We start from the raw sequence: 25,876 nt of genomic DNA, 5'->3' as shown, positions 1-25,876 counted from the left end.
CATTTTAATCCAAACCCCTCCTTACACACACAAAAATCTGTGTTGATGTTAATTTTATGACGAACCAAAAACGGTATTTTAACATAGACTAACATTTGTTTTATCCCCATTTTAATTAATACTTTCATTTGTCTACAACACTTCTGTCTCATACACACTTAATATTCAAATCAATTCTGATTTATTATACTTACTTAGACGTTTCATAATGATGCATACATTTGCCATTCCATCTTCATGTCCTATGCAATTTTCAACGCGATCAAGCATAATATTAAAGCTTTGATACATATCTTTTAAAATGAGGCAATGAATACGTATTTTCTTAGCCAGATGCCTCTAAATGTCTAGAAATCATAAATATAAATAAATAATTGTATGCAACCTCTAAATGTGGAGTGAATTGATGGCCCTGTTGCTGTTATCTCTCGTCAACTAACCTTGCGTCACCAGACTTTCCACCTCAGAGGAAAGAAAGTCTTACAAAATTGCCATGTGATCCGGGCGGGAGTGGATGATATCGTTACATCATGTTGTAGTCATTGTTTTGTAGTCATCAGGCCAGAACCATCAATCTGAAACTTTCTTTTCCTCAAACCGGAAGAATAACAATAAAAGCATGCCTGCTTCATTGAAGAGTATATAGATTCAAGAGCGTAACCTTCTCCAGTATGTGTGTAGAACAGGGTTTCTCAAAGTGGGTGCTGAGGCACCCTACGGTGCCGTGATGCAAGTCCAGGGGTGCAAGTCCAGAATGTCACTTCTGTTTTACCACTTACAGTATACCCCCTATCTATGCCTTAGTCAAATGGACCTGAGTAAATACATTTCCTGTGGGCGCTACGAAACAGTGTGCGGACAACTTCTCAGTATACACAGTCTATGTACATACAAATTTACTGGTATCACTATGAAACCACAATACAATACAATTTCTTAAGGTTATTCTTTTATGATAATGTTATAATTATCATTAAAATCTCATTGATGTCACCAATCATCATCATCGATCATTTTTCGACCGCGTTCAAGATCATGGATTTCACAATGCCACGCCAGACTTTCCGGTCCTTCATCGCCATCCCCAGTTCCTGCTAACTGATGCATGTGTCCCTAGCGATGACATCAGGGAACGACAGTTTTCTACCTCTGGTCTGCTTTTAAGCAGGACTCCAGAGAAGAAGGGAAGATATAACCTCATTGTCAGCTCTGTAGCAGTGGCAGGCAAACTGTGTTCTTCTGATTCGGACTAGTGAAGAAACACGGGGAAGGTTGCCGTATATTAGATTAGTCGATGGGTGGCTCTTCCAAGACAGATTTTGCGCTCTCATTAGAAGGCGGGTGTAAGTGCCATAAACCGTTTCTCTAGTTTATTTGAAAGTGTCCTTGTCTCCGAGCCATAGAGTAGAATCGGCTCAACGGTCGTCCTAAATATTTTTACTTATCTTATGCATGTCATTGCAGGCTGACCAGGCAATACCCTTCCTAGTTTGAAAGTCCTTTTGGGAAGAAGATATATATGAACCCAAATACTTGTAGTCATCAACCTGTTTCAGATGAGTGTTGTTAAGTGTTTTTATAATGTGGTTATTGTTGGATTTGCATATATTTACGTATTCAGTTTTCATCTCGTTGAGATAAAGACCAACACAGTTGGAGGCCTGCTCAAGAGACTGAAGGAGAGCCTGAGCGTATTCCAATTATTGACTGATAAGCGCGATGTCATCAGCGAAGTCAGTGTTGGTTAGGTATTTAGCAGGATGAGGAGAGCTTCTCCTAGGGTTTAGTTGGTAGCCCTCATATCATCATTATTATTATTATTTCGCCAATAATCTGGGGGCCCACTTGCAGTATCCTCCTCACGACTCACAGCTTGAGAATGGCTGCCGTAGACAGGCTGTTCTCGAAGGCCACTGACCACAGAGGACTAGGGACCTCCATGTTGAGCTATCATCTTCACATAGTGCATAACGTTTCCTGGAAGATAAAGAGAATTCTTAATAGACAGTGAATGACAGTGAGGTTGCTGCTCATGCACACGCACGCACACCAGGGGTCGACACTAAGGTCTTAGAGGCACTTGCCATCGGGCGGCAAGTGAGGCAAGTGTGTGTCTGTGTCTGTGTGTGTGTGTGTGTGTGTGTGTGTGTGTGTACAGCTTTTTTCTGGCACCGTTAACCTGGTCGATGCCAAATTTTGCACACACTACCTGAATGCCAACGATGAACCTCTGCCCCAAATTTTCCAGAATGGCCTGTTATAGAGGGGGGGAGAACAACTTGGATAGGGAGGGATGCAGAGAGCTCTGACCACGTTCAACACTTCAATATCTCGTGTTGTGTTTATAGCGAACTAAAGACATTTGCATTCCCACTGAAAAATAAATAATAAATATAAAAACTGACACCATGAACTGTGAGTGTTTGCACTGAGTCCAGTTTTATAGAGCGTCGCAGTCCCGCCCCCTTTCATGACGACGCCAGGCTCAGGAAATAATTCCCAATGCATTTTTCCCATATAATAGACATTTCAAAAAGTAATTATTTAAAGACTTTTTAAGCATCGTACAAAGCCAACTCGAGTTGTCACAAAGGGAACTGCCCAGATCCAAAGTTAGTCCGAACATGCATTAAGGTTGGCGAACATGCACTGCTCCCGTGCTTGCGGTTATGTTTAGGTTAGGGTTAGAGATAGTAATTTCGGAACAATGAACCTTCTGACTAATGACATGGCACCGTGACAAATCATGAAAACAAACACAATATTTTGGACCAAAGTAATTCTTTATTTGAAAAGCTTTCCTTTCTTAACTTTAACTTTTTGTTTTCAAAAATTATGCTTTGTAGATCCTGTTAATTTTAACCTTCCAGTAATATTTGTAAAAATAAAATCATCTGTCCTTAGGAGGGAATTATTAAGTGTAGGCCATTTTAAATCTTGTTTTATCAGCTCTTGCAGAGTATCAGTGATTGATATGCAGCTGCTTTGTATGTCCAGGAACAGTTGCTTTATCTGACCATGTGGGGGAGCTAGATGATTGGAAAAACAAGACCATCAAATGTAAACTTTATTCAAATCACTGTGAAATATCACTCACAAACTCTAAAGTTGGTTAAAATTATACTCTGATTGCTATATGTGAATCAGACAGACTGACAGATAGACAGACAGACATTGTATTTATTATTTGCCATAATATAGCCTATTTTTTTTAGAAGAGATTCCTGTCATGTCATGTGACAACATTCTTGACCCAGCACTGGATCTTAAGGCAGTGATTCCCAAAGTGTGGGTTCCAGGGGGTCCCCAGCTAAATGATAGTTAGGAACCAAATTGACCCTTATGGGTCTGTAACTCAGTATACAAATGGAACCAAATAGATGGGTCTGTAACTCAGTGTACAAGTCCTTGGCGATGGATGAGTATTAAGGAGCTCAATTAATGACGTTTAAATTCATGATAGCTCCAGGTCGGTCAGTGTAGTAGTTATCAATAGAAAGATGGGTAAAGAATTATGAAGGTTTCCTATTATTACATGCCGGTACTATAGGTAGGTAGGCTTACTTTGGTTTTTAACAAAATGTTGCTGCAAGATCACACAAAACATCCGGGAAAAAAATTAATATATAACAGACAATGCTGTACTTTGGAGATAAATGTTTATTTGACTATTTAGATTCCACAGTGTGTCTTCAATAAAATAATAACAATTACTTCCACAGCAGGAATAGTCTTTGGAAACCTCCATAGGAAATGGTGACATGTAAGGCCTCACTCACACCTTCGCAACAGACTGATGTATGCTTGTTGTATACAAAGGGTGTGATACATCTTGCCCCAATGCATTTCCAATGGGAGTCACATGGTCATGGCCACACTGCACGGACGGCAGTGGCGGAAAGTAACCAAGTACATTTACTCAAGTATTGTACTTAAGTACAATTGTGAGGAATTTGTACTTGAGTATTTCCAATTTCCAATACTTCCAATACTTCACTTCTACATCGCTACATTTTGGATCCAAATATTGTACTTTTACTCCACTACAATTATTTGAAAACTTTAGTTACTATAGTTACTTTGGAGATTTTAATTTTGATTAGAAAACATGCATTAACCACTTCAGCCCTATATAGCATCTCCTGAATGCTGCCTGCCTTCAGGTTTGGCGTTGTGTTGGGCATGGAGGGGGGGATTTGCATTTATTTCACCTGCATGCAGTACACTTCAGCCCTATATACATTTCGGCCATTTGAAATAGCAGATCTACAATATTTATACTTTTACTTAAAGTAAGACATTTTAGTCCTTTTTCCACCACTGATGTACGGTCACGGTATAATACGATGAAATACCAACATAAAGAACAGTGGTGAACAAAGTATTCAACTCTGAGTACTCTAGTCAAAGTATTCAAAGGTGCATGCTTAGGGCTCAATTGATTCATCATGCACTTTCCCCCCGTCCTGGTACTACAGGAAAGTACTATACAGGTCTGTCTTTCAGATGTAGGTGAGTATCCATTTAAAAAATACTGAACTTTAATACAAATACTCAAACAATGTTCACAAGTAATATTACTCAAGTAAACGTATTTCGTTACCAAATGATCATATTTGAACTGGGGATGTGTGTCCCCCTCCAAAATGACCATATGAACTGGGGACGTGTGTCCCCCTCCCAAATGATCATATGAACTGGGGACGTGTATCCCCCTCCCAAATGATCATATATGAACTGGGGACGTGTGTCCCCCTCCCAAATGATCATATATGAACTGGGGACGTGTGTCCCCCTCCCAAATGATCATATATGAACTGGGGACGTGTGTCCCCCTCCCAAATGATCATATGAACTGGGGACGTGTGTCCCCCTCCCAAATGATCATATGAACTGGGGACGTGTATCCCCCTCCCAAATAATCATATGAACTGGGGATGTGTCCCCCCCCCTCCCAAATGATCATATGAACTGCGGACGTGTGTCCCCCTCCCAAATTATCATATGAACTGGGGATGTGTCCCCCCCCTCCCAAATGATCATATGAACTGGGGACATGTCCCCCCCTCCCAAATGATCATATTTTAGTGGGGACCCTCCCAGATCTACAAGCTCTACACACAAATCATGTGGCGACCCCGACCCACAGGATGAGAAGCACTGATCTACAGCAAGCCCCAGTGGTCCATCCAGACGCAGTTAACTACAGTCATTAATTAAGCAGTGGTTCAGTCACGTCAACACATGCAGAGATGCTTTATGAATCAGAAGTGGAAATGAAAAATAACCTGAAAACAGGCACACACAGCCTGCCTTTTATATAGAATATAAAATCTCTCTCTTTCGCCATACAATATAATGCTGCATTCAAGTTCAGGAGAGTTCGGGAAAAGGCAATTCTCCTGAATGCTGCCTTCGGGTATGGCGTTGTGTTGGGCATGGAGGGGGGGGATTTGCATTTATTTCACCATAGTACATGCTGCATTCATGGTCTGGAAAGGGCTTTTTTTCAGACACGGGTAAAAAGGCAGAGGCTCAAGGCCCCTTTGACGTCTATGTGTGCACGTGCCTGCCACACACAGCCGTCGTTTTCCGCAGTTCAATTTTCATGGACTGGCCCTCAGCCCGTGATTCTACCCTTGTTAGTGTGGCGACACTCAGTGTGGCCTTATTGCCACCTGTTTTCATACCTTTGGACATAGGGATTCGTGAGCCTGCCGTCCGAGTTGACTGCACATCCGAGACGGGCTGGAAAAGATCACAAATTACGTAAGAAAATAATTGCCGAGAAGACATTTGCAGCATAGTATAATTCACTTAAGCCTTAAAAAGAATATGTGCATTTTCTTTTCAAACAAACTTGCGATGTGTGACTGACGACCCATTGTGAGTTTGTAGATCGGGCTACTTTCGAATGTTTTTTTTTAATGTTCACCTATCACAGGCCCAAAAAAGAGACGCCATGTTGAAAGAGGTTAAGTAGCATACTATGTGTCAAAAATATCAAGTCAAGTGTTGTGACTTGCTTTTTACCCATGGTAGGCCTACTATAACCTGACGCTGCCAGATCCAAAAAGCTTGCTACACAAATTTGTTTCACAGCTTATTTGGATCTGGGATCGCGGAAGCAAATTCGATGACGGGGCTGTTCCTTTTTTTCAAGATACATGGTAGATGATTGGATGGGAGCGTCTGTCTATCACCGTGTGGGCGTGCAAACACAACCAATCATATCGACGTGTCTATATACCGTCACATCCGCATCCCGCCTTTAGCTCACGCTGATTGGTTCGGTACGAAGCAGATCTGACTCAGGGCTCAACTCCGTCAGAGATCCCAGATGAGTGTTGTGTTGGGGAATATGTTTCCGCAATACCGCCCTCATCTGGCAGCGTCAGGTTAGGCCTACTAGGCAGTGGGTGAGTGTGTCGAGTGAGAATTTCATGTAAATGAAAGACAAGCTCTATTTATTTTATACCAATTCACAAGGTATTGACAGTGGCTGGTAATTGGAGATTAATGGTCACATGATACAAGTTTATTGAATTAAGGGAATTCCAAGCTGTGCTGCCCCACAGTTATTTCTATAGTGCACTCCTGTTCCATTAAAATGGGGGGGGATGTGTGAGTTGGTGCCAGCTAGGGGAAATGTGTGCATCAACTTAACCTGACCTTATGACAGGCCTGGGTTCAGTTGATTGAATGCAAGTCAAGTCACTCCATTTGTTAGTACGGTTTATATGCAAGAGACATGACTGTGCTATACCTGGAGAGAGTGCTATCTAGGGAGCACACACCACTCGATATGATTTTGTAACATTTCAGAAGCAACTGCAATGTAAAAGATTAGACATTGTTTCAGATATTTTTGTTTTGGAAGAGGAAAATGCCTCGAATCACTGCTGACTGATTATGAGGACATGTCAAAGATGAAAACAATAAAATAAATGCATAACACACATTTGTTTGCTTTGCCCAGCACATTTAGTTAACGACAGCATACTGTAGTATTGCTATACATATGTTGTGTTTAAAAATGTGTGTCTTAAAGGACCACTTCACCACTTTTCAACCTATCTTCATATAATAGGTCCGACTCCTCACTAATAATCATGATAAAATGGCACGATTTTTTTCTACTCAGTCTGTGTCTCATAGGAGGCCTGTGGGCAGTTTAGAAACCGTCCACCAAAAATAAATGTAATTATTGTGAGAACGATGGCTTCCATTTTCGCATTGCAACTTTTCAGGACTAGAAAGCCTGCAGTTTATATTAGCTTGGATTCCCCATCGATGATGGAGGATGGTTTCTGAACTGCCCACAGCCCTCCTATGAGACACAGACCGAGGAGAAAAAAATTGCGCCATTTTTTCATGATTATTAGTGAGGACCTATTTTATGAAGATAGGTTGAAAAGTCACAGTGGTCCTTTAAAGGCCCTATGAAATGAAACCGTTCAAATTTGTTCATCACCCATGTCCTGCGATGAATTTCACCTATGTTATAGGGTATGCATATGACATCATCATACCTGCAGTTATGCGGGAACGCCTACTGAGTGGGCCTGGCAAAAAACTACTTTCTGGCCTTGACAGCCAGAATCTGATTGCATTAAACAACGTTAACAACGTTATAACAGGTATCTATGGTTTGCAGAAACATACAATGACAATGTTTTTTTCCTCTGGTCACCAGGATGCAGCAGTAGACAAGGAGAAGGAGCAGGAAAACATCTACTGTAAGTTCTATAATATTTGTCAATTGACTATCACAAGATAATAACAACAACAATAATATAATAATTATCGTAGATGTACTGCGGCGCAACACAACACTGTAGAGCTCGGCAACCTGATGTTGGATGGAGAGTGTGGAGGGCAGCGACCCAGGAGTCCCTTGTTGGTCTTAGCTAGACCACACTCGCAGTAACTAACTAATATTATTACACGGCTTGGTTGAATGCTTAATTCTGATTGGTCAATCGCCAAATTCAGCAGTCTGTTATTTCTGGATAATGACCACTCCGCTCTATAACAGACCGATGCCTAATCAAACCCTCTGAGCACCTGCTGTGCCCTGCTGATTTACTGCTGTTTCCAACATGACAGCGTTTACATACACACACACAAAACAAATCAATTACAGCTAAACATATGCTCTCAAAAATGTTTTTGAAAACATTTAAGCAAGGAATAGAAAATGCAGTACCCGAAAATGGATTCTATTTGATCAACTCACTTCCTTGTTTTCCGACTGTGCTGCAGCTGGGTAGACGCTGGCCAAGGTATTTTCCTTACCAAGTAAGGAAATACCTTGTTTTGTTGTGTTTTGGGTCAATTTATAAATTTATGTAGCTGTGTAATAAGCAGGATAATGTATGGCTGAGTGGTCATTATTTATAGATAAATCACCGACAGGCTGATTATTGATTAACCACCGAAATGAAGCGTCAAAATAAACCATCTTAGTTTGAATTTACAATTAGGCTTTTGATTTCCATGTTTTTTTAAACAGGTTCTGCTTAACTTGACAAGATGTCCCAGGCGCCACCCCCGAGATGAAATTACTTTTTACATGAAACACGTAGATATGTGTAGCCTAAGGGAACTCTCTCTAGTCATTTCATGGGGCCTTTAACAAATTAGGCAAGCATACAACAATTAACCTTTTAGTGTAGGAAAGCAATTAACATTGAACAATCTGTAGATGTCTCACCACTGACTGCGTTGACCTGGAGTGTACCGAGGTGATGGGTGTGATTGTTATGCTACTCATCACTTTGCTAGGAGTCACCTTGCCCCCTGCAGTGGTGTTGGGTTGCCGCGGGGAGCGGAGTACAGTTCCCATTGTCTCCTTGCTCTCTGAGCCCGAACCAAGTGGCCGGAGTGTCACGACAGGAATGTTGCAGCTCTCCGTGGGCCTCTTGAACTGTGGGCCCAGTAGGTGTATGTGGATCTTATTGTCCTCTGTAGTGATTATGTTAGCATTGGAGTTGGAGTTCTTGATGGACACGGGGACCTTTTCCTTCTCTGGCGTCACCTTGAATACCGCACGGCCTGTGGTTGCTTCCTGGAGCCCGGGCGAGGAGGCGGCAGCTAACTCAGCTACAGGGGTGGTGCTAACTGTAATGATGGACAGCGGTGATGGGGCGCTGTCACAACTTGAGCCCCTGTTGCCTTGCTCTGGAGACTTCGCCCTGGAGATGGTGGTTATGGTGACCGGAGATTTCACTCTGTTAGGGACTGTCTCACCAGCTTTGGCTTTTGAGAACACTGTGTTGGGTTTGGGGACAATGGTGATCCTAGGTTTCTGCAGGCCCAGCGTAGGGATGATGGTCGTGCTGGAGAAGAAGTCTTCTGCTCGAGGGCTGGTGATCTCCAAAGTGGCCGTGCTGTTCTCAGGACCGGGGGTTACTCGTATATGCAGCGGCTGTCCTGGCTTTTGTGACATGGTCAGCTCGGCTGGCTGGCGGAAAGAGAAGTCCCCGTTGAGTTGAGGGTCCATCCGCTGTGGACCCGTCTGTGTGATGGTGATCGCTTCCTTCTTTCTCATCCATGGGATGCTGGATTTCCTCTCCCCGAGTTCTGATGCCGCCGGAGGGTAGCGCTCCAGAACGGTCGGTTTCTTGAGGCCCCTTTGTCTTAGGTTGCTCATAATGTGGTTCTCCTCCAAGACCGACTTTCTGATAAATACCGCCGGCGTTTCGTCCTCGTGGGGCTCACTGGCTGCGGCGTCGGTCTGCACTCCAGTGGAAGTGACGGGAACGTCGATCATTCTGCGGCCATTCATGCTGGGCCTCAGCGCACGGCTGTAGCGCTTAGTGGCCTCCAGCTCTTTGGTGAGGTTGGCCACCTCCTGGGTTATGCTGTTTTTCTTTTCCTCTTCCTCGATGAACCTCTGTTTGAGGACCAAGTAGTCCACCTGCAGCTGGGAGAGCTGGTCCTCCTTGTTCATCAGTTCATGGATCTTCTCCTTCAGGGCTTGGACGTCAGTCTGCAGCTCTCTTGTTTTGGTCTCCTCGATTTTGCAGCGCATTCGCAGCTCCGCCTCAGAGTTTACCACCTCGCCCTTTTCTATGGCTTTGTTCCTGGCGATCTGGCACTTCATGTCCTCCAGCAGCTGAGAGAGCACGTTTGCTTTGTCCTGCTCTGTCCTGAATTTCTTCTCCAGGAGGTCGTACTCGTCCTCTGTCTTCATCAGATCCCCCTCTACCACTTCAAGCTGTTTGAGACGCTTTTTCAGTCTCTCGATTTCCAGAGTGAGCTCTTTCTTGTTGTTGTCGTCATCAGGGATTCTGTTGCTGTCCACATTGGCTCGTCTTTTCAAGAATTCCCTCTCCACCTCCTCCAGTCCATCCATTCTCTTTTTCATCGTACCTACTTTGGTGGTTAACTCCCCACACCTTTCCTCCTCACTTGCAAGTTTAGTTTTGAGTTCATCTTTCTCCTTAGTGAGTGTCGTGAGTTTGACCTCCATTTCTGATTTGAGCTTAAAGAGTTTTTTGCTCTCCTCAATAAGCTTCTCTGTGACCTCCATGACCTTTCCCTGCTCAGCCTTGAACATCTTATTCAGATCGTCACTTTTTAGTTCCTCCTGTTTGAGTCTCTCAGCCATGTTTTTTCTTTCATCCACCAACATTACTGTAAATGATTTCAGTTTCATAAGGTCGTCTTTCAGGACCAGTTCCGCCTTTTCAAACTTGGACTCTGAGCATTCCAGTTCTTTCATGCGGCTCTTCACGGTCTCCAGCTCTCCAGCCATGTCTTTCACTACATGTTTCTCCTTTTCTAGGTGCACGTGAAGCTGGGAACACTCTGTTTTGCTCCTGTTGAAGGCTACCTCCAGTTTCTCCAGTTCAACCATTCTCTTCTGTAGCTTGTCCACCTCTAGCCTCAACTCCTTGCTGTGATTCTCTTCATCTTGCAGCCTCTTTCTCAATTCCTTGCACTGTGCCTCTGCCTTAGTTATCTCCTCATCCTTGCCTTCCATCTCCAGCACTCGCTTCCTCAGGTTCTCCAGCTCAGCCATGAGAGTGGAGTTCCCACATTCACCCCGGCTCATCTTCTCCCTCAGATCTTGGAGGTCCTGCTCAGACTTCTGCAATGTCCCGTTACTCTCCTCCAGCTCCTCGATTTGGTTTGCCAGACAAGCCAGCTTCAGCCTGAGCTGACTACTCTGGGATTCCCGGTCGGCTAGTTTGGCGGCCATATCGTCATGCTCCTGGGTGAACTTGGCAGCCCTCTGCTCCAGCTCCGCCTCAAGCTTCAGGACCTTCTGGCTGTCCTCCTTTGCCGCACTGCTGGCTTCCGCCAGCCGCTGCTCCTTCTCCTGGAGCTTCTGTGTGAGATCTTGAATCTTCTGACTCTGCTGGTCAATCTGATCCGCGTGCAGCTGCCGTTCGTCCACCAGCATCAGGGCAAAGGACTTGAGTTTGACCAGCTCTGCTCTCACCTTTTCCAACCGCCGGCTGTGCTCTTTGTCCTTACGAGCCTGGAAGGCCTTCTCCTGTTCCAGCAGCCTTTTTAGTCTGAGAAGACACAGAGGGAAAGGACGGATGTGAGATAATGAGAGTGATATAACCAAGTACTCATTATTTCCACTCTTTTGTGTATGTTCCTCATTTATCAGAAGTTGAAGCATACAGTATATTTAGGCTAAGAAATTGAAGGGTGGATATAGCAGCATAATTTTCCATACTTATTGTAACTGCACTTGTGTGATCATACTGTACACCAGTGGTTTTCAATCCTTTTCATATCAAGGTCCATTATGTATTTGACATTTGAGCCATTGACCACCATTTGATGAGATAGTCTCTCAGACTAATATTTTGTTTTCTTTCGATAAGGTTCTGTCCACAATTCCATGCTGTATTGATGTTTAGTGTACGTTAAGTTCCTATTTATTAGTATCACTATGAAAGCACAGTTTTCATGGGATAATAATACATACCGGTATATATTTAATATTAATGTTCGTTCATCATCGTTCAAATCTTAGTGTTTTGCCCACTTTCAATACCCTCACGGGTAGGGATAGAGCTCGAAACCCGATACCCGAAAAGACCCGATAACAAGCTTATTGAGTATACCCGGTATCAATACGCTTTGGGCTTATCAAGCCTGTTATCGAACATAGCGGCCCATGACGTCAACAATCAAGACAAGAGGTGATCAAGAAATAATCTAATCACCCTCTGGCACAAACATCACGCTGGCACAAACATGTTGGACTAAAAGTGTATTGATACTTGCCAACCAGCGCTGCCCGGGTAAACAAAATGACGCTTGTACATGCCAGTAAACTGATAGAAAATGCTCGATAGTGGGCTCGATAAGAACCTGGCATGATAAGCCTGATCGATAAGGTGCTCGTTATCAATAAAAATTAACGAGGTTCATCCTTACTCGCGGCCCACCAGTGGGCCCCCGGCCCACACTGGTTGGGAATGGAATCGCTGAAGTACATCCTCTCACGGCTTCTCCCTGGCTTATGAGACTGTCAAAGTTGAGTGCATTAGACCTCTGAGTCTGTGGGCACTGCATGGGAGCCCGGATGAGTGTGCGAGTGAGCAGAATAAATGGTACGCAGCATGACAGAAGACTAGGGGGGAGGGGGGCACAGATTAGTGCCTGGATTCTCATGTGATTCTTCTCCCAGCCAGGCCAGCAAAGACACTGACACTGGCCAGCCATGCTAAGTAAAGTGCTCATCGCTAACATCAACAACATTATTATAGACCAGTGGTGGGAGAAGTACTCACGTTATTTTGTTTAAATGGAGAAAAAAAACACTCCGCTATAAGGTTAATGTATATTTTCTATTTATAATCTAAATCTGAAAAGTAACTAGTGAAAGCTGTCAAACAATTTCAATGGAGTGATGTAGTATAGACGCAGCCGCTGAGACGCAGTAACCACAGTAACTGTGCTACTACCGACTAATTATGTACACACAAAGTCACATGCTGGAGGGGTTAGCACTGCTAAAGAAAACACAACTCACTTCAAGGGAAAGGCTTGCTCAACTCAAGAAGTTGACAGTCTGTGGGGGCTCAGGTGTATGCTGGGTGCAGATTGAGGGAATATGCACTCTCAGTAATAGTAATATGGGTTATCGTACCCAATGACCAATCACATGTTTTTGCTCCCAATCTGATTCCGATCATCTGCCGATACCAATTTGTCCCGATCCGATATTTATATTTTTATCACAATAGTAAGCTATTACAATATCTGCACATGCACCGAAAGCTTAAAGTACAAAATAATAAAAATGTAGTACTACTGCATAAACAGGTTTTGTACCATTGCTGTCATGTCTGTGTCACTGTTATAGAGCTGCATGATTATGGCAAAACGTATTATTAAAGGTAATTAAAATAATTACCTTTTTTAACAAACAAAATCTTATCTTAATGCAAGATTATTCTTATTTTGACTAAAAGCAAAAATAAATAAATCCAAATCAAACACATAGCAGCCAATCTTTTCCCCCCGATTCTGATCTTTTGAAAATCACGTGATCGGATCGGTACACCTCTAATAGTAATAATAGAATAGTATAATTCTTGTTTAATATACCTGCAGTCAAACCAGACAGACGCAAATACCGACCCTGACGAAGGCCGGCGTGCCAAAACGCGTGTCGGAGTTGATAGTAAAACATCACTTGAGTCAGAGCAAAGACAACCACAGAGCTACAAAAAAAAGATTAACCTAATATTTAATCTACTGTAGGTAATGTCTACTGTGTGTTCAGTAGATGCTTAACCCAAACTCTGCGGGAGTCTCTCCGGACTTCTGCACAACCCCTTGTTGCAGGGAGTCTGACTCTGAAACAGCTATAGGTCCTGTTTTCATATGGAGCATGAATTGAACTGGCACCAAAAAGCCTAAATAGACATTTAAATGGTCTTTGTTTGGACTGCATTACTCTGCATGGAAACAAATCGTGAAAAGCATTCTACCTAAAGACATTTCTCAAAAATGAACGTGATGTGCAAAGCAGTCGCCAATAGCATTCTACATAATAGACTGTTAAAGATAAAAAAGTGTGTGACGTGCAAATATGCCAACTTGTAAAACTCGGCTAAACTTACCCACAAGTTAGGATGCAAGGCAGGTTGGTCCATATTATCTAATAATAAATGTGTTTTGGGGGATTCTTGCAGGAAGCTGGACTGGAAGCAGAGAAGCCGGACTATGGCATTAAAGTCTGCATGTGAGCCCCCATCAGCCCACCCTCGCTCCACTCCAATGGGGAATAAGATCCGTCACATTCCAAGCAACATGTCATCAGCAGCAGGACAATGCAAGGTGAATGTTGTGTTTTAGGAGAGCACCACTCTTAGCTCCACACTGCTTGGTGATGTCATTTAGTCCATATATGGCACAGAATGGCACTTGCCCTCTTTTTGGTGGAAAAGGGAGGGAGGAGGAGGGGCTCATCAGGCCAGGAAGGAGGGAGTCTGCATTTTCCCAGGGTGGGAGCAGGCAAACAAGGGCCAGCAGTGCACGTGAAATAATCGCATTCGGCAGGTGTTAAATACACCAGTGGAACCGAAAGTGAGGTCTGCAAAATGTGTTAATATATAGTGTCACAATCATTTTAACCACTTTAACCATATTTTATACTTTGGCTGTTCAAAGATTGCAGATAGCCTATACAAGCTCATAGAGCTTCATACATCTTAATTCTTTATTTCTTTTGAAAGCGAACATTTTAAACTCAAATGTAACCTGGAGGTCCCAATAACATCATTTTGGGGGACCTTGACATGAAAACGTTTGAGGACTTTTGTTTGAGGACTCACTGAAATACACCATTTGCATATTTTGGTGTTGGATTTTCTTATCCAAACTGTCTGTCTCGCCGGCCGGCAGCGTTTCCATAGAAACGAGGCGACAATGCAAGAGGAGAGTTTTGTTGCGGGCCGTGACAATGGCAGACCCTCGCTGCACATCCCCCTTCATTAGAATCTGGTGTGTCGCTCGCTGCAGAAAGAGTCATTGCATGGATTTTCAGTAGCTGCGTCTATTCTACACATAGTAACTAATATCTAGGTTCAGTCAAATAACTCACGCATAGATTGAACAAATATTTATTATCGAATGAGAATACAAGTGTGCATATAACATTTTATCTTGGCGTTTGGCTCCGCTACAGTTTTCTCCCTGCTCGGCACAATTATACAACCATCATTAACTATTATGAACATGGAGACAGATATAACAACCCCCCCATGGGGAACATAAATAGTAGGGCCCACTGGTGGTGCTGGGGTGGCGGTGGGACCAAACAGTGCATAACAACACCAGGAACACATATGCAAGGAAGGAACGCAGGAAGAATCCAGATTTAGGTGACCTTAAATACCCCGCCCAATTGGTCAGCTGATTGCCAGGCCAGCGAATGACATGTGCCTGTGGCGGGTCTTGCATAACACTGAATGAGTCTCAACAGACTATAATGTGCACCATAACCATTCAGCTATAACCGTTCATCCACCTATTTGATCTGATCTTCCCGGCAATATTTACTAACACATAGTTTTCACTGAATGTAAATATGCAATGTGATATGTAAAGATGACTGATATACTCGGCTGTTGTTAGCTACAGTGTATACAGTAATATAACTTTCTAGCAGCTGGTGTTTCTCCTGAACGTCTGTCTGTCCCCCTGCCTACAGACCTATATTCAGTGTCTGTCCCCCTGCCTACAGACCTATATTCATAGTGTCTGTCCCCCTGCCTACAGACCTATATTCATATTGTCTGTCCCCCTGCCTACAGACCTATATTCATATTGTCTGTCCCCCTGCCTACAGACCTATATTCATAGTGTCTGTCCCCCTGCCTACAGACCTATTCATAGTGTCTGTCCCCCTGCCTACAGACCTATTCATAGTGTCTGTCCCCCTGCCTACAGACCTATATTCATAGTGTCTGTCCCCCTGCCTACAGACCTATTCATAGTGTCTGTCCCCCTGCCTACAGACCTATTCATAGTGTCTGTCCCCCTGCCTACAGACCTATTCATAGTGTCTGTCCCCCTGCCTACAGACCTATATTCATAGTGTCTGTCCCCCTGCCTACAGACCTATTCATAGTGTCTGTCCCCCTGCCTATACAGACCTATTCATAGTGTCTGTCCCCCTGCCTATACAGACCTATATTCATAGTGTCTGACCTGTCATCATGACATACACATTACACACTGTAGGCCAGTGGTTTTCAAATAGTGGTCCGGGGACCACCAGTGGTCCTTGAGGTGGTTCCAGGTGGTCTCCAGCTAAATTATGGACAGTTGCTAACCAAATGAACCCTTGTAGATCTTTACATCTTGAGAGCGTAATTCTTCTTCTTTTTTTACACTCTCAAGAGTTAAATTCCTGTTAAACATCTGCAATACAGCATGGAACTGTGGATAAAATCTTATCCAACGATAACAAAATGTTTTTTCGTTTTGGGTCTGAGAGGCCAAATGTCATCAAATGGTGGTCTGTGGCTCAAATGCTAAATAAATAATCGACCTTGATGTGAAAAGGGTTGATAGTGAAAGTCTACAGTCTACGTTCAATTTGTTGATGAAATGATCAATATATTTAGTCAGGTTTTGATTTAGTTTTCGTCAGTGAAAAAAGGTAGTCGACGAACATTCTTCGTCATAGTTTTAGTTCACTTATTATTAGACAAAGCACAGAGCCTCAGATCGTTCTGGATTGCTTGTTTCTTAGAACAGTCAGTGGTTATCAAACAAAGTGGGGTCCGGGGGGACCCCCAGTTCTTGAGAGTGTTCCACAGGGTCCCCTAGCTAAATGATTGATAGTTAGGAACCAAATGGATCCTTGCGAGTCTTTGATAGTGTACAAATGGACCCGTAAGCATTCCATTTGTAACCTACATTCTCAGAGTTTTGGGGGTCCGTATACGTGGTCCTAAACTGGGAGTCCTTGAAATGAAAATTATTTTGAGAACCACTGTCTTATAAATGATGTCATTCCCTTTGTGTGTTTAGGGCTGTTGTGATATCAGCTGTGGTACATCTCCCGTCCAGACTGACTCCAACATACAGGAATGTGTTATGATACAGCGGTGGCACTCCATAGGGGTGGGGGGGGGGAGAGAGGAGTGTGTCAAAGCTGTGATATCATTTCAAGGACCTCAGCTTGATATACATTGTATACAGTATGGTCATGAACCCCCATTTGATACCATTCTTTATTTCTGGGACCCCAGTCCCATTGTTAATTTAACTCTGAGAGCGTACAAATGGATTTAGTTCCATTTGTCCTTTTGTACTGCCTTTTCTCCCAAAAGAGAAACTTGTTTTTTTAGCATGGCTGCAAAAGGTACATGGAGGTGCAGTGTATTATGGAAGCTACACAGCTAAATCCAATGTAAATGTAATGCTAAACAGCATTATACAATATAGTACCTTGTTGTACGGCAAATAACAAAAAAGCTTGTAGATTGGCTGTTTTTGCCAAATGCATGCCAATTTGTCAACTTTTTGTTTTTGCAGAATGTTCGCATTATGTGACATTTTCAGACTATACACTTTACTTCTTATTCTTATTCTTCTTATTGTTCTTTTTCTTATTTGTTATAACGATTATTGTTGATTTATTTATTTTAGATGGTGGATTTCTCCCTTTAGAAAAATAGTTCATATGGTGGGGAGCATTCCTCAGACTTATCAAGTGAAGCGAGCCTCGCCAGGCAGCTCTATCCTGTTCAGCATCAGCATGTTGAATGGAGTCCTTTGATGCAATATTTCACAGAGTTGTCTGACGCACAGCGCCAGGTATTTGAAATTTCATGCTGTATGGACAGCAGATGCGAACACATTGGAGGTGCATTTATAATACAATTAAATTCTTGTCGTCCAGAAAACACATTGAACCATGTGCAAACGTCATTCTGCGTCTGTCTCCATGTCTCAATGGTTCCAAGTCTCAAACACTTAAACCAGGTGTCTCCGACGTTTTTTCAGACCAAGGACCTCCTAGCTGAGAGAGAGATGAAGCAGGGACCCACGATGAAGCAGGGATTCACTTGCAAGTTGAGACCCCATAAAAATCTCACATATGGGTCCTGACCCATTGCTTGGGAAACACTGTTGTGTTGTGTGTAGTTCTGTGTGGATCATATCTGTGTTGATGGAACCATCATCCATGGAGCGTTGATAAGGCATTCACTATCACAGCAATCTGCTGAGGGCCTTATCTGAGGCTCCTAGCATGCAAAAAAACAATGTGCAAAACTTGTCGAGAAGACAGAGAAAAAAACGGTTCTCCATATGACAATTAAACCTTGCTTCAGTCAGATAACTACGAATAGATTTAACCAATATTTATTATAGAATGAGAATAAAGTGTGCATATAAAATTATCTTGGCGTTCGGCTCTGCTACATTTCTCTCTCCGCTCGGCACAATTAAACACCATTAAACATTAAGAGCAGGTAGATAGATATACAATAACAACCCCCCATGGGGAACATAAATAGCAGAGCCCACTGGTGGTACTGGGGTGGTGGTGGGAGAAAACATCACATAAAAACCAGGAAACACATGCAGAAGGAAGGCAGGAAGAGCATGCAGTCTAGGGCATAGATATTAATAAATAGATGCCTCATTCGCCGCTGCCGTTCGTTGGAGCGATGTGTGTTGAAGGCGGGGCGGAATAATTTACACTGGGAGAGGAAGTACGCCGGAAGTGTGGAAGGCACGTTACGTCACGCTGCCACTCAAGTGATTACTGGCCAATCACAGCGCATCTTTCCTGGGACTTACAGACCCGAACAAGCTCTGTGACGCACACTCATGCTTCCGCGGGGCTTCGCAAGGAATCTCGGGAATGTTTTGCACCTCCCTTGAGCACATACGCTCCAGAGCCGGAAAGGGCGTCTGCGTTTATATGTCTATGACTCTAGGGGAGCTTAAATACCCTGCCCAATTGGTCAGCTGACTGCCACATCAGCGAATGACATGTGGGTCTTGCAAACACTGAATACACCCACATGGTAATGCAGCATATTAACCCCTTGAGTATATGTATGCAGCCTTGAGCAGACCTTGGAGCCGCTGAGTATACCTGCCTGAACTAACTCAGCAAGCTATACGTATCATTTCTACATGGATTATTATTACACACTGTAGTAGAGGCTGTAACATTCCCATTAAATGGATAAATAGCCATGTACTTTAAGTTATGATTGAGTCGTACAGTCCAACAAGATAACGTAATTTCCAAATGCCTTGAGGATCAGGAAACTCTCTGAACCTTTTCGTAGGAGCAATGGTTCTCAGCGTGGGGTGCATGCGAGGACCCCACGGGGGCTTTGAAGGGGTCCCCAGTGTTGGCCACATGAACCCCGGGATCCATTCTTTTTTAAACGTTTACAAATGTATTTTGTAACAGACTACACGACTAGTCTAAAAGTTAACAAAAACATTGTGATTAATGATGAAGTTACAGATCAGGCCATATCACTTTCTCTTGGAACAAAGAATTGCCATACGTATAAACAATGAAAACAATATTTTTATTGGTATGACCATGGCGGGCCGCAGATACATTAAGCAGGGGCTGCATGAGGCCCACGGGCCGTGGGTTGAGTAGCACTGCCATAAAGCCTAATCTTAAAACAACCATTTCTCTTTTGTGTGGACCAGGAAAATGGTCTATTTCAGGTATACACACACACACACACACACACACACACACACACACACACCCTCACCTCTCCCTCTCCTGCTCCAGTAGATTGGTGAAGTCGTCGCTCTTGTTCATGAAGTCGGAGTGTGTGCGCTTCTCGTTGTCCAGCTCGCTCACCGTGCGGCGGTGCCACTTCTCAGCCACCAGCAGCTGCTCCAGCATCCTCCTATACGTCTCCCTCTGCTTGTCCTCCAGTCTGTCCAGCTGGCAGGACGCACAGGCATACGGGGGACCAGAGGTAAGTAACCAAGCACATTTTACTTAAAGGTCTCATGACATTCATTTTCATTTATTTTTATTTTAGGTTTTATGACTTTAAGACTTCCCTCAACAGTGATATTTGCTGGCAAATTGTTATATATGGGATTTGTGGACTTTTACATCACAGTCCACAGGCCAATCAGAGCACTTGTTTTATTCAGAAAACTCCAGACCACAGACAATCTACTGAATGTTCAAACCTCAAAAATATGAAATATTATTATTATTATTATTATTATTTTATGTTACCATACTACAGTACTGTAGTTAAGTACTCTACGCTATCTACAGAGTGCATTAGTGCATCATTAACATTAGTCTTTATTTGTTAGTTTTATTTGTTGACGAAATTGTCAATATATCTATAGTCTTATAGTTTTTGTCATCATAACTGCTATATTTAGCTTTTGTTTAGTTTTCGTCAGTGAAAAAGGTAGAACATTTTTCGTCATAGTTTTAGTCGACAAAATCTGACTGCACAGTACATTTCGGGAGAAGAAAAACATGTCAGAGATCTAAGGAATTCATGCAAGCAAATATGTTCTCGGTGTGAAGTTCTCCATTCAAAGTGTCCTACAGTACCTCAGCCATGGGTGTTTGGTACACGTCGTCTGTGGGGGTCCGAGTGTTGGCGAGGAGGCGGTCCCTCTGCAGGGCCTGCAGGGGTTTGGCGGGCACTGCAGAGCCGTAGTGAGCCTCAAGCATCTCTGGACCCGTTCGCTCTGATTTCAGCATGCCGATAATGTCTTCTCTGGCCTGCATGCCGAGACATTAACCACATTCATCTTCAAAAAGTCCTTTACTTTGGGCATATTTTTGTTACACTGATTGGCTGAAGGGGTTGTCTATCAACGCTGTAGCCTACTCCCGCAGACAACCATGCATTAGCAGCAGGGTCCAGACTCCACAAGAAAATGCGGGGAGTGTTTTTTTTTTAACCAGGCTATGAAAATCTTGACTTTGACGTCGCCTTTTTGACATCAGAAAAGTGGATAGAGCAGATAATATATAATTAATTCATTGGGAGATCTAAAGGTCAGAGCCATTCTCACAACCCTCTACCATATTGCCGAATTTCATGGAAAATGACAGCACAGAACTGACAAAACTGCAAACAATAAAGGAAGCCGTACAAATACAATAAGGGGTATTTGCACCTTCGTGCTTGACCCCTATTCCCTAATTAGAGAAAAGCATAGCCCTGTAGCTCTGTAGATAAATAGAGATTTCATCTTGGGGTCTATGTTTTTTTAGACAAATGGCTTTTGACAGAGAACATGGTTGTAACAGAGGTGCATATATTTATTTGTGTGTGTGTGTGTGTGTGTGTGTGTGTGTGTGTGTGTGTGTGTGTGTGTGTGTGTGTGTGTGTGTGTGTGTGTGTGTGTGTGTGTGTGTGTGTGTGTGTGTGTGTGTGTGTGTGTGTGTGTGTGTGTGTGTGTGTGTGTGTGTGTGTGTGCGCGCTGTGGCTGTGGCACAGTGCGTGTTTAACAGTAAATGCAGTAAATACAATCTCTCGCTAACCACAAGGTGGTGTCGGTTGAGTAAGTAGACAATGTTGATCAACCAGCAGAGTTCACCCGCTAGAGGGTGCTGTTGTGTCCAGACCACCATTTGATGACATTTAGCCTGTCAGAGACAAAACTAAAGAATATTTTGTTGTTGTTGGATATGATTTTGATGTGGTACCATATAGAGATAACAGGTTGATCAAAAAATATATAAAAATCTACATTCTCTAATAGTGTAGACATATTGTAAATTAAGTAATGCAGCTGTTTAACAATAATCAAACTCTTGAGAGCGTACAATGAAAACAAATGGACCCGTAAGGGGCCATTTGGTTTCATTTTACACTCAAGAGTTAAAGATCTTTAAGGTCCATTTGATCACCAACTCTCCATCATTTAGCTGGGGACCACCTGGAACCTTGAAAACGACTGAGCTATAGCCCATTGTGTCTGATTACATTGGCAGCTAAAGCGTTTCTCATTCTAGGCATTAGCGTTCTATATGCTCACCTGGACCTCACCCTCCATCACCCCCAGGAGATGCACTAGGTCCTCCTTGGAGAGATCCACCACGCCTAAAGGCTTTGTGCGCTGTTGCTGTGGTGCATTCTGGGCTTTCTTTATGATCCCGGTCCCCTCCTCGGGCTGCAGGACGTTGTTCTTCTTGCTCCTCTTGGTCAGCTTCATCATGGGCGTGTTCTCCTCCTCCTCCTCTTCCTCCTGGATGAAGGTTTTCTCTGCGCAGGGCTTGGCGTGTCTCACCTGCAGTGTTGATTTTGACTATAAAACTATGACGAAAAATGTTCGACAACTACCATTTTTTCAGTCACGAAAACTGAATGAAAACTAAGCTATACGATGACGATGATTAAACAAATGAAAACTAGACTGAAATGTTAGGAAGGGACTAGTGGACAAGAGATCCAGTATGTAAGTAAAAGACACAAGTCATTTTGTACTTTGTTGCATGCTGAAAATAGCAGATCTACAAGCAACGCGTCACAGACTCACAGCGTGACATGTTACGAGCTTGTAGATCTGTAATATTTCAGCAAGTGTAAAATCAGCCATCAAGGCCCGCCAAAATACATTTTAGTCAACTGTAGATTTAGTCGACTAAAATCTTATGATATTTAGTCAACTAAAACTACACTACACACTAAAACATTCCAGGTGACTAAATTGTGACTGAAACTAAATGAAAACTACTCATTTAAGACTAAAACTAAAAATCGAAATTTGCTGTCAAAACAGTGCTCACCTGCTCCTCCGCCCCCTCCTCCTCTGGAATGGGCTGGACGGTGCTGCTCCTCGATCTCATCTCACCTGAAAGCAGTGGTGGGAAATGTAAATGTATCAATACTGCAATGTAGAACTACTCAGTTACAAGTAAAAGTCCGGAATTAAAAATGTACTTGAGTACAAAAGTATTGGCATAAAAATGTACTTGGGAAAATAAATGCTAAACAAAGGGTATTTATTAAATGTAGAATATCATATAATTAAATATTCAAATATTTATTTTCACAGAATCAAAGGTTTTATTGTCATGATTCACCAGAATCCTGGATGTAATGGCTTGATTCTTGATATAAATATTAGTGTAAATCTCTGGGAAAAATGAATGCCCGGTTTTTCAGTGGAATCAGAAAACCACGCCCACTGCTATACCCTATATACTTCATTGTACGGTGAATAGTAAAAATCACACCCATGTGAAGTGAGGGGCACCCATATAGTTAGACTTTAATATTATAAAAGTCTAACTCGTGTTGATTAGGTGATGTAATGGTGATGTAAAACAAACAGTGCCAACACAAACATTAAATTATCTTTATTGTTAATGGCATTTAATGTTTGTGTTAGGGACGAGATGACATACATTCTTCATTGTCAATGGCGTTTTTAAAACAAACATTGAACTAAAAACAAACATTAGGCAAAATGGGGGCGGGTCAAACCAGATGGCTATTTGGTCATGCACTCATCAGCACAAAATATTTACTGTATGTGTGTATGCAGATGTTTGATTTGAATGTCAAGGTGAGCAGCAGCGCCAGCTCAGGTTGATAGAGGTTATGTTTAGGAATAAGGTTAGCCTGGCCCATCCTGTGTGATTTATGGTCTAGAGAGGCGGGTGCCAGTTGAAAACAGCTGGTGGATCCTATTCCTAATGGTTCACCGTGTCTATTTCCCCCCTCCCTATCTAAGTATTGGACAGTATTATGATGTTTATATTGATTTTGTATTCATCTTATTCTTTAGGGCCCTAAATCATACCCTAGAAAGCACTAGTGTCTATTTAAAACACAGAGGTGTTTCAGCCCACTCCCTGTCTAATTATTGGACAGTCTTAGCATGTTGATATTGGTGTTGTATTCATCTTTAGGGCCCCAAATCACACCTTAGAAAGCACAAGTGTCTATTTCAAACACAAAGTGTTTTTGGGGGGGTCATATTTTGACAGCAGAAACTGCCTGTCATAATTTGACCCCCCTCCCTAACTAAGTATTGGACAGTATTAGGATGTTTATATAGATTTTGTATTCATCTTTAGGAGGTTTTTTTTCACTGCAGGGGCTCACATTTTGACAGCAGAAAGGGGCAGAGAGGGGCACTCTTTTCAACATACATCATAACATTCCATGCAAACACACAGACACACACACAATCACACACACACACACACACACACACACTGGCCTAGCGGTCCAGGCGCATACCACATATAGGCACATGCCTGACAGCCTGTCGTGGGTTCGAGTCCCAATCCCCACGAACTTTGCTGCGTGTCATTTCCAGTCTCTCTCTCCCTGTTTCCTGTCTATCTCACACTAAAACAAAACACACACACACACACACAACTTTGCATAGGAGGGGATAGTGCGGACCTTTTGCGGTCCTTTGGCCCGCTCATCCTAGCGCCACGCGTCGCAAATAGGAAGAAGGCAATAGCGGGAGGGCGATATAGTTTTCTTTTTTTCTTTTACTTGGAAGAGCAAACATGGCAATCCATGATGTTTTCATATACGCAGTTGCTTAGAAAGTGCAAACTTGGCAACCTGGCTGAGTGTCCCTATATTTTGTTTTTATTTGCGTATAAAAGCAAGCATGGCAAGTGCCAATGTTTCTATATACCTATATAAGTTGCTTGGATGTGGCAAATGTGGCAACCTATAGCGGGAATACTGTACTGCACTGCACTGCACTGTACTGTACTGTACTGTACTGTACTGTACTGTACTGTACTGTACTGTACTGTACTGTACTGTACTGTACTGTACTGCATGCGGTCATTCGGGTGGCTTGCAGGATTTTTTTGTGCATGGAGAGATGTGTGCTAACGGAGTGTTTTGGTAGGAGAAGGAGAACGGATAAACGGCCATGTGCTTGTGTACCCCCTTTCCATTAGGGTAGAAGGATGTGTACCCCTTTCTATTAGGGTAGAAGGATGTGTACCCCCTTTCTATTAGGGTAGAAGGATGTGTACCCCCTTTCTATTAGGGTAGAAAGATGTGTACCCCCTTTCCATTAGGGTAGAAAGATGTGTAACCCCTTTCCATTAGGGTAGAAGGATATGTACCCCCTTTGCATTAGGGTAGAAAGATGTGTAACCCCTTTCCATTAGGGTAGAAGGATGTGTACCCCCTTTCCATTAGGGTAGAAGGATGTGTACCCCCTTTCCATTAGGGTAGAAAGATGTGTAACCCCTTTCCATTAGTGTAGAAGGATGTGTACCCCCTTTCCATTAGGGTAGAAGGATATGCGGCTATATAATGCACATAGCAACAAGAAACCCAAAAGGGGTTCCCGTCCTGAAGGGGAAAACCCCAAAAGGGGTTCCCGTTCTGATTCTGAATGCGTTAAAGCCTAGGGGTGCTGGTGATGAAAGCAGTACAGTGACTCAGGCACTGAGAATCCTGGCAGCGGATCGGCAGCAACCGTTCAGCAGCCGGTTGATATTATTAGTAACTGTGTGCGTGCGTGTGTGCGTCCGTCCGTGCGTGCGTGCGTCGGTGTCATTTTTATACGGAAGAAAACCCGGACTGGATACTAAAATCAACAGGAAGTTAACATTTTTATTTAAAAAAAATAAAATTGAGGTTTGGTGATGCTCTATATTTGCTCTATATCTATTATTGTCTGAATCAACTTTTTTGTGTGTGTTTACAAAGAGTGACTTTGAGAGCTGTCAATGAGGAGCATATTTTGAATGATCAATTTCTAATCACTGGAACAATTATTTTAGATTTCTTGTCCACATTTGGAGTTACATCAATGCAAGGTAACTAAATATTCTATATTCTTATTTATTTAGTTATTTAAGATTCTTTGAAAATAGCCAATGCCAATGCCCTACACACACCGTCTTCGTCAA

The 25,876-nt window shown here is 42.9% G+C and overlaps 1 protein-coding gene across 6 annotated transcripts in view; it reads right to left on the bottom strand.

Annotated features, from left to right (window-relative positions):
- Positions 1 to 320: 320 nt before the first annotated feature.
- The window catches only part of filip1b (filamin A interacting protein 1b), a 38,262-nt gene continuing 12,706 nt past the window's right edge, over positions 321 to 25,876 (bottom strand). Inside the window, exons 2-10 of one of the 6 annotated variants that reach the window (XR_013965871.1) lie at positions 22,760 to 22,824; positions 22,009 to 22,260; positions 20,570 to 20,743; positions 19,752 to 19,930; positions 8,717 to 11,528; positions 6,767 to 6,831; positions 5,691 to 5,748; positions 1,614 to 1,977; positions 321 to 1,499 (exon numbers count right to left, since the gene is read on the bottom strand). Coding sequence is in view for 5 of the 6 variants with exons in the window: in XM_080790909.1 (XP_080647035.1) it covers positions 5,554 to 5,748; positions 8,717 to 11,528; positions 19,752 to 19,930; positions 20,570 to 20,743; positions 22,009 to 22,260; positions 22,760 to 22,819 (3,672 nt within the window). In the remaining variant the exon portion in view is untranslated. Of the gene's footprint in view, positions 1,978 to 5,137; positions 5,749 to 6,766; positions 6,832 to 8,716; positions 11,529 to 14,102; positions 14,245 to 19,751; positions 19,931 to 20,569; positions 20,744 to 22,008; positions 22,287 to 22,759; positions 22,825 to 25,876 lie in introns of those variants that run through there. The other 5 variants (XM_080790910.1, XM_080790911.1, XM_080790909.1 and 2 more) reach the window with 5 other exon arrangements.

Source organism: Protomyctophum bolini, assembly GCF_963924005.1.
Source record: "Protomyctophum bolini genome assembly, chromosome: 19".
NCBI classification, from domain to species: domain Eukaryota; kingdom Metazoa; phylum Chordata; class Actinopteri; order Myctophiformes; family Myctophidae; genus Protomyctophum; species Protomyctophum bolini.
Note: the sequence above shows the minus strand (reverse complement) of the source record. Positions and strands in the feature narration are given on the sequence as shown.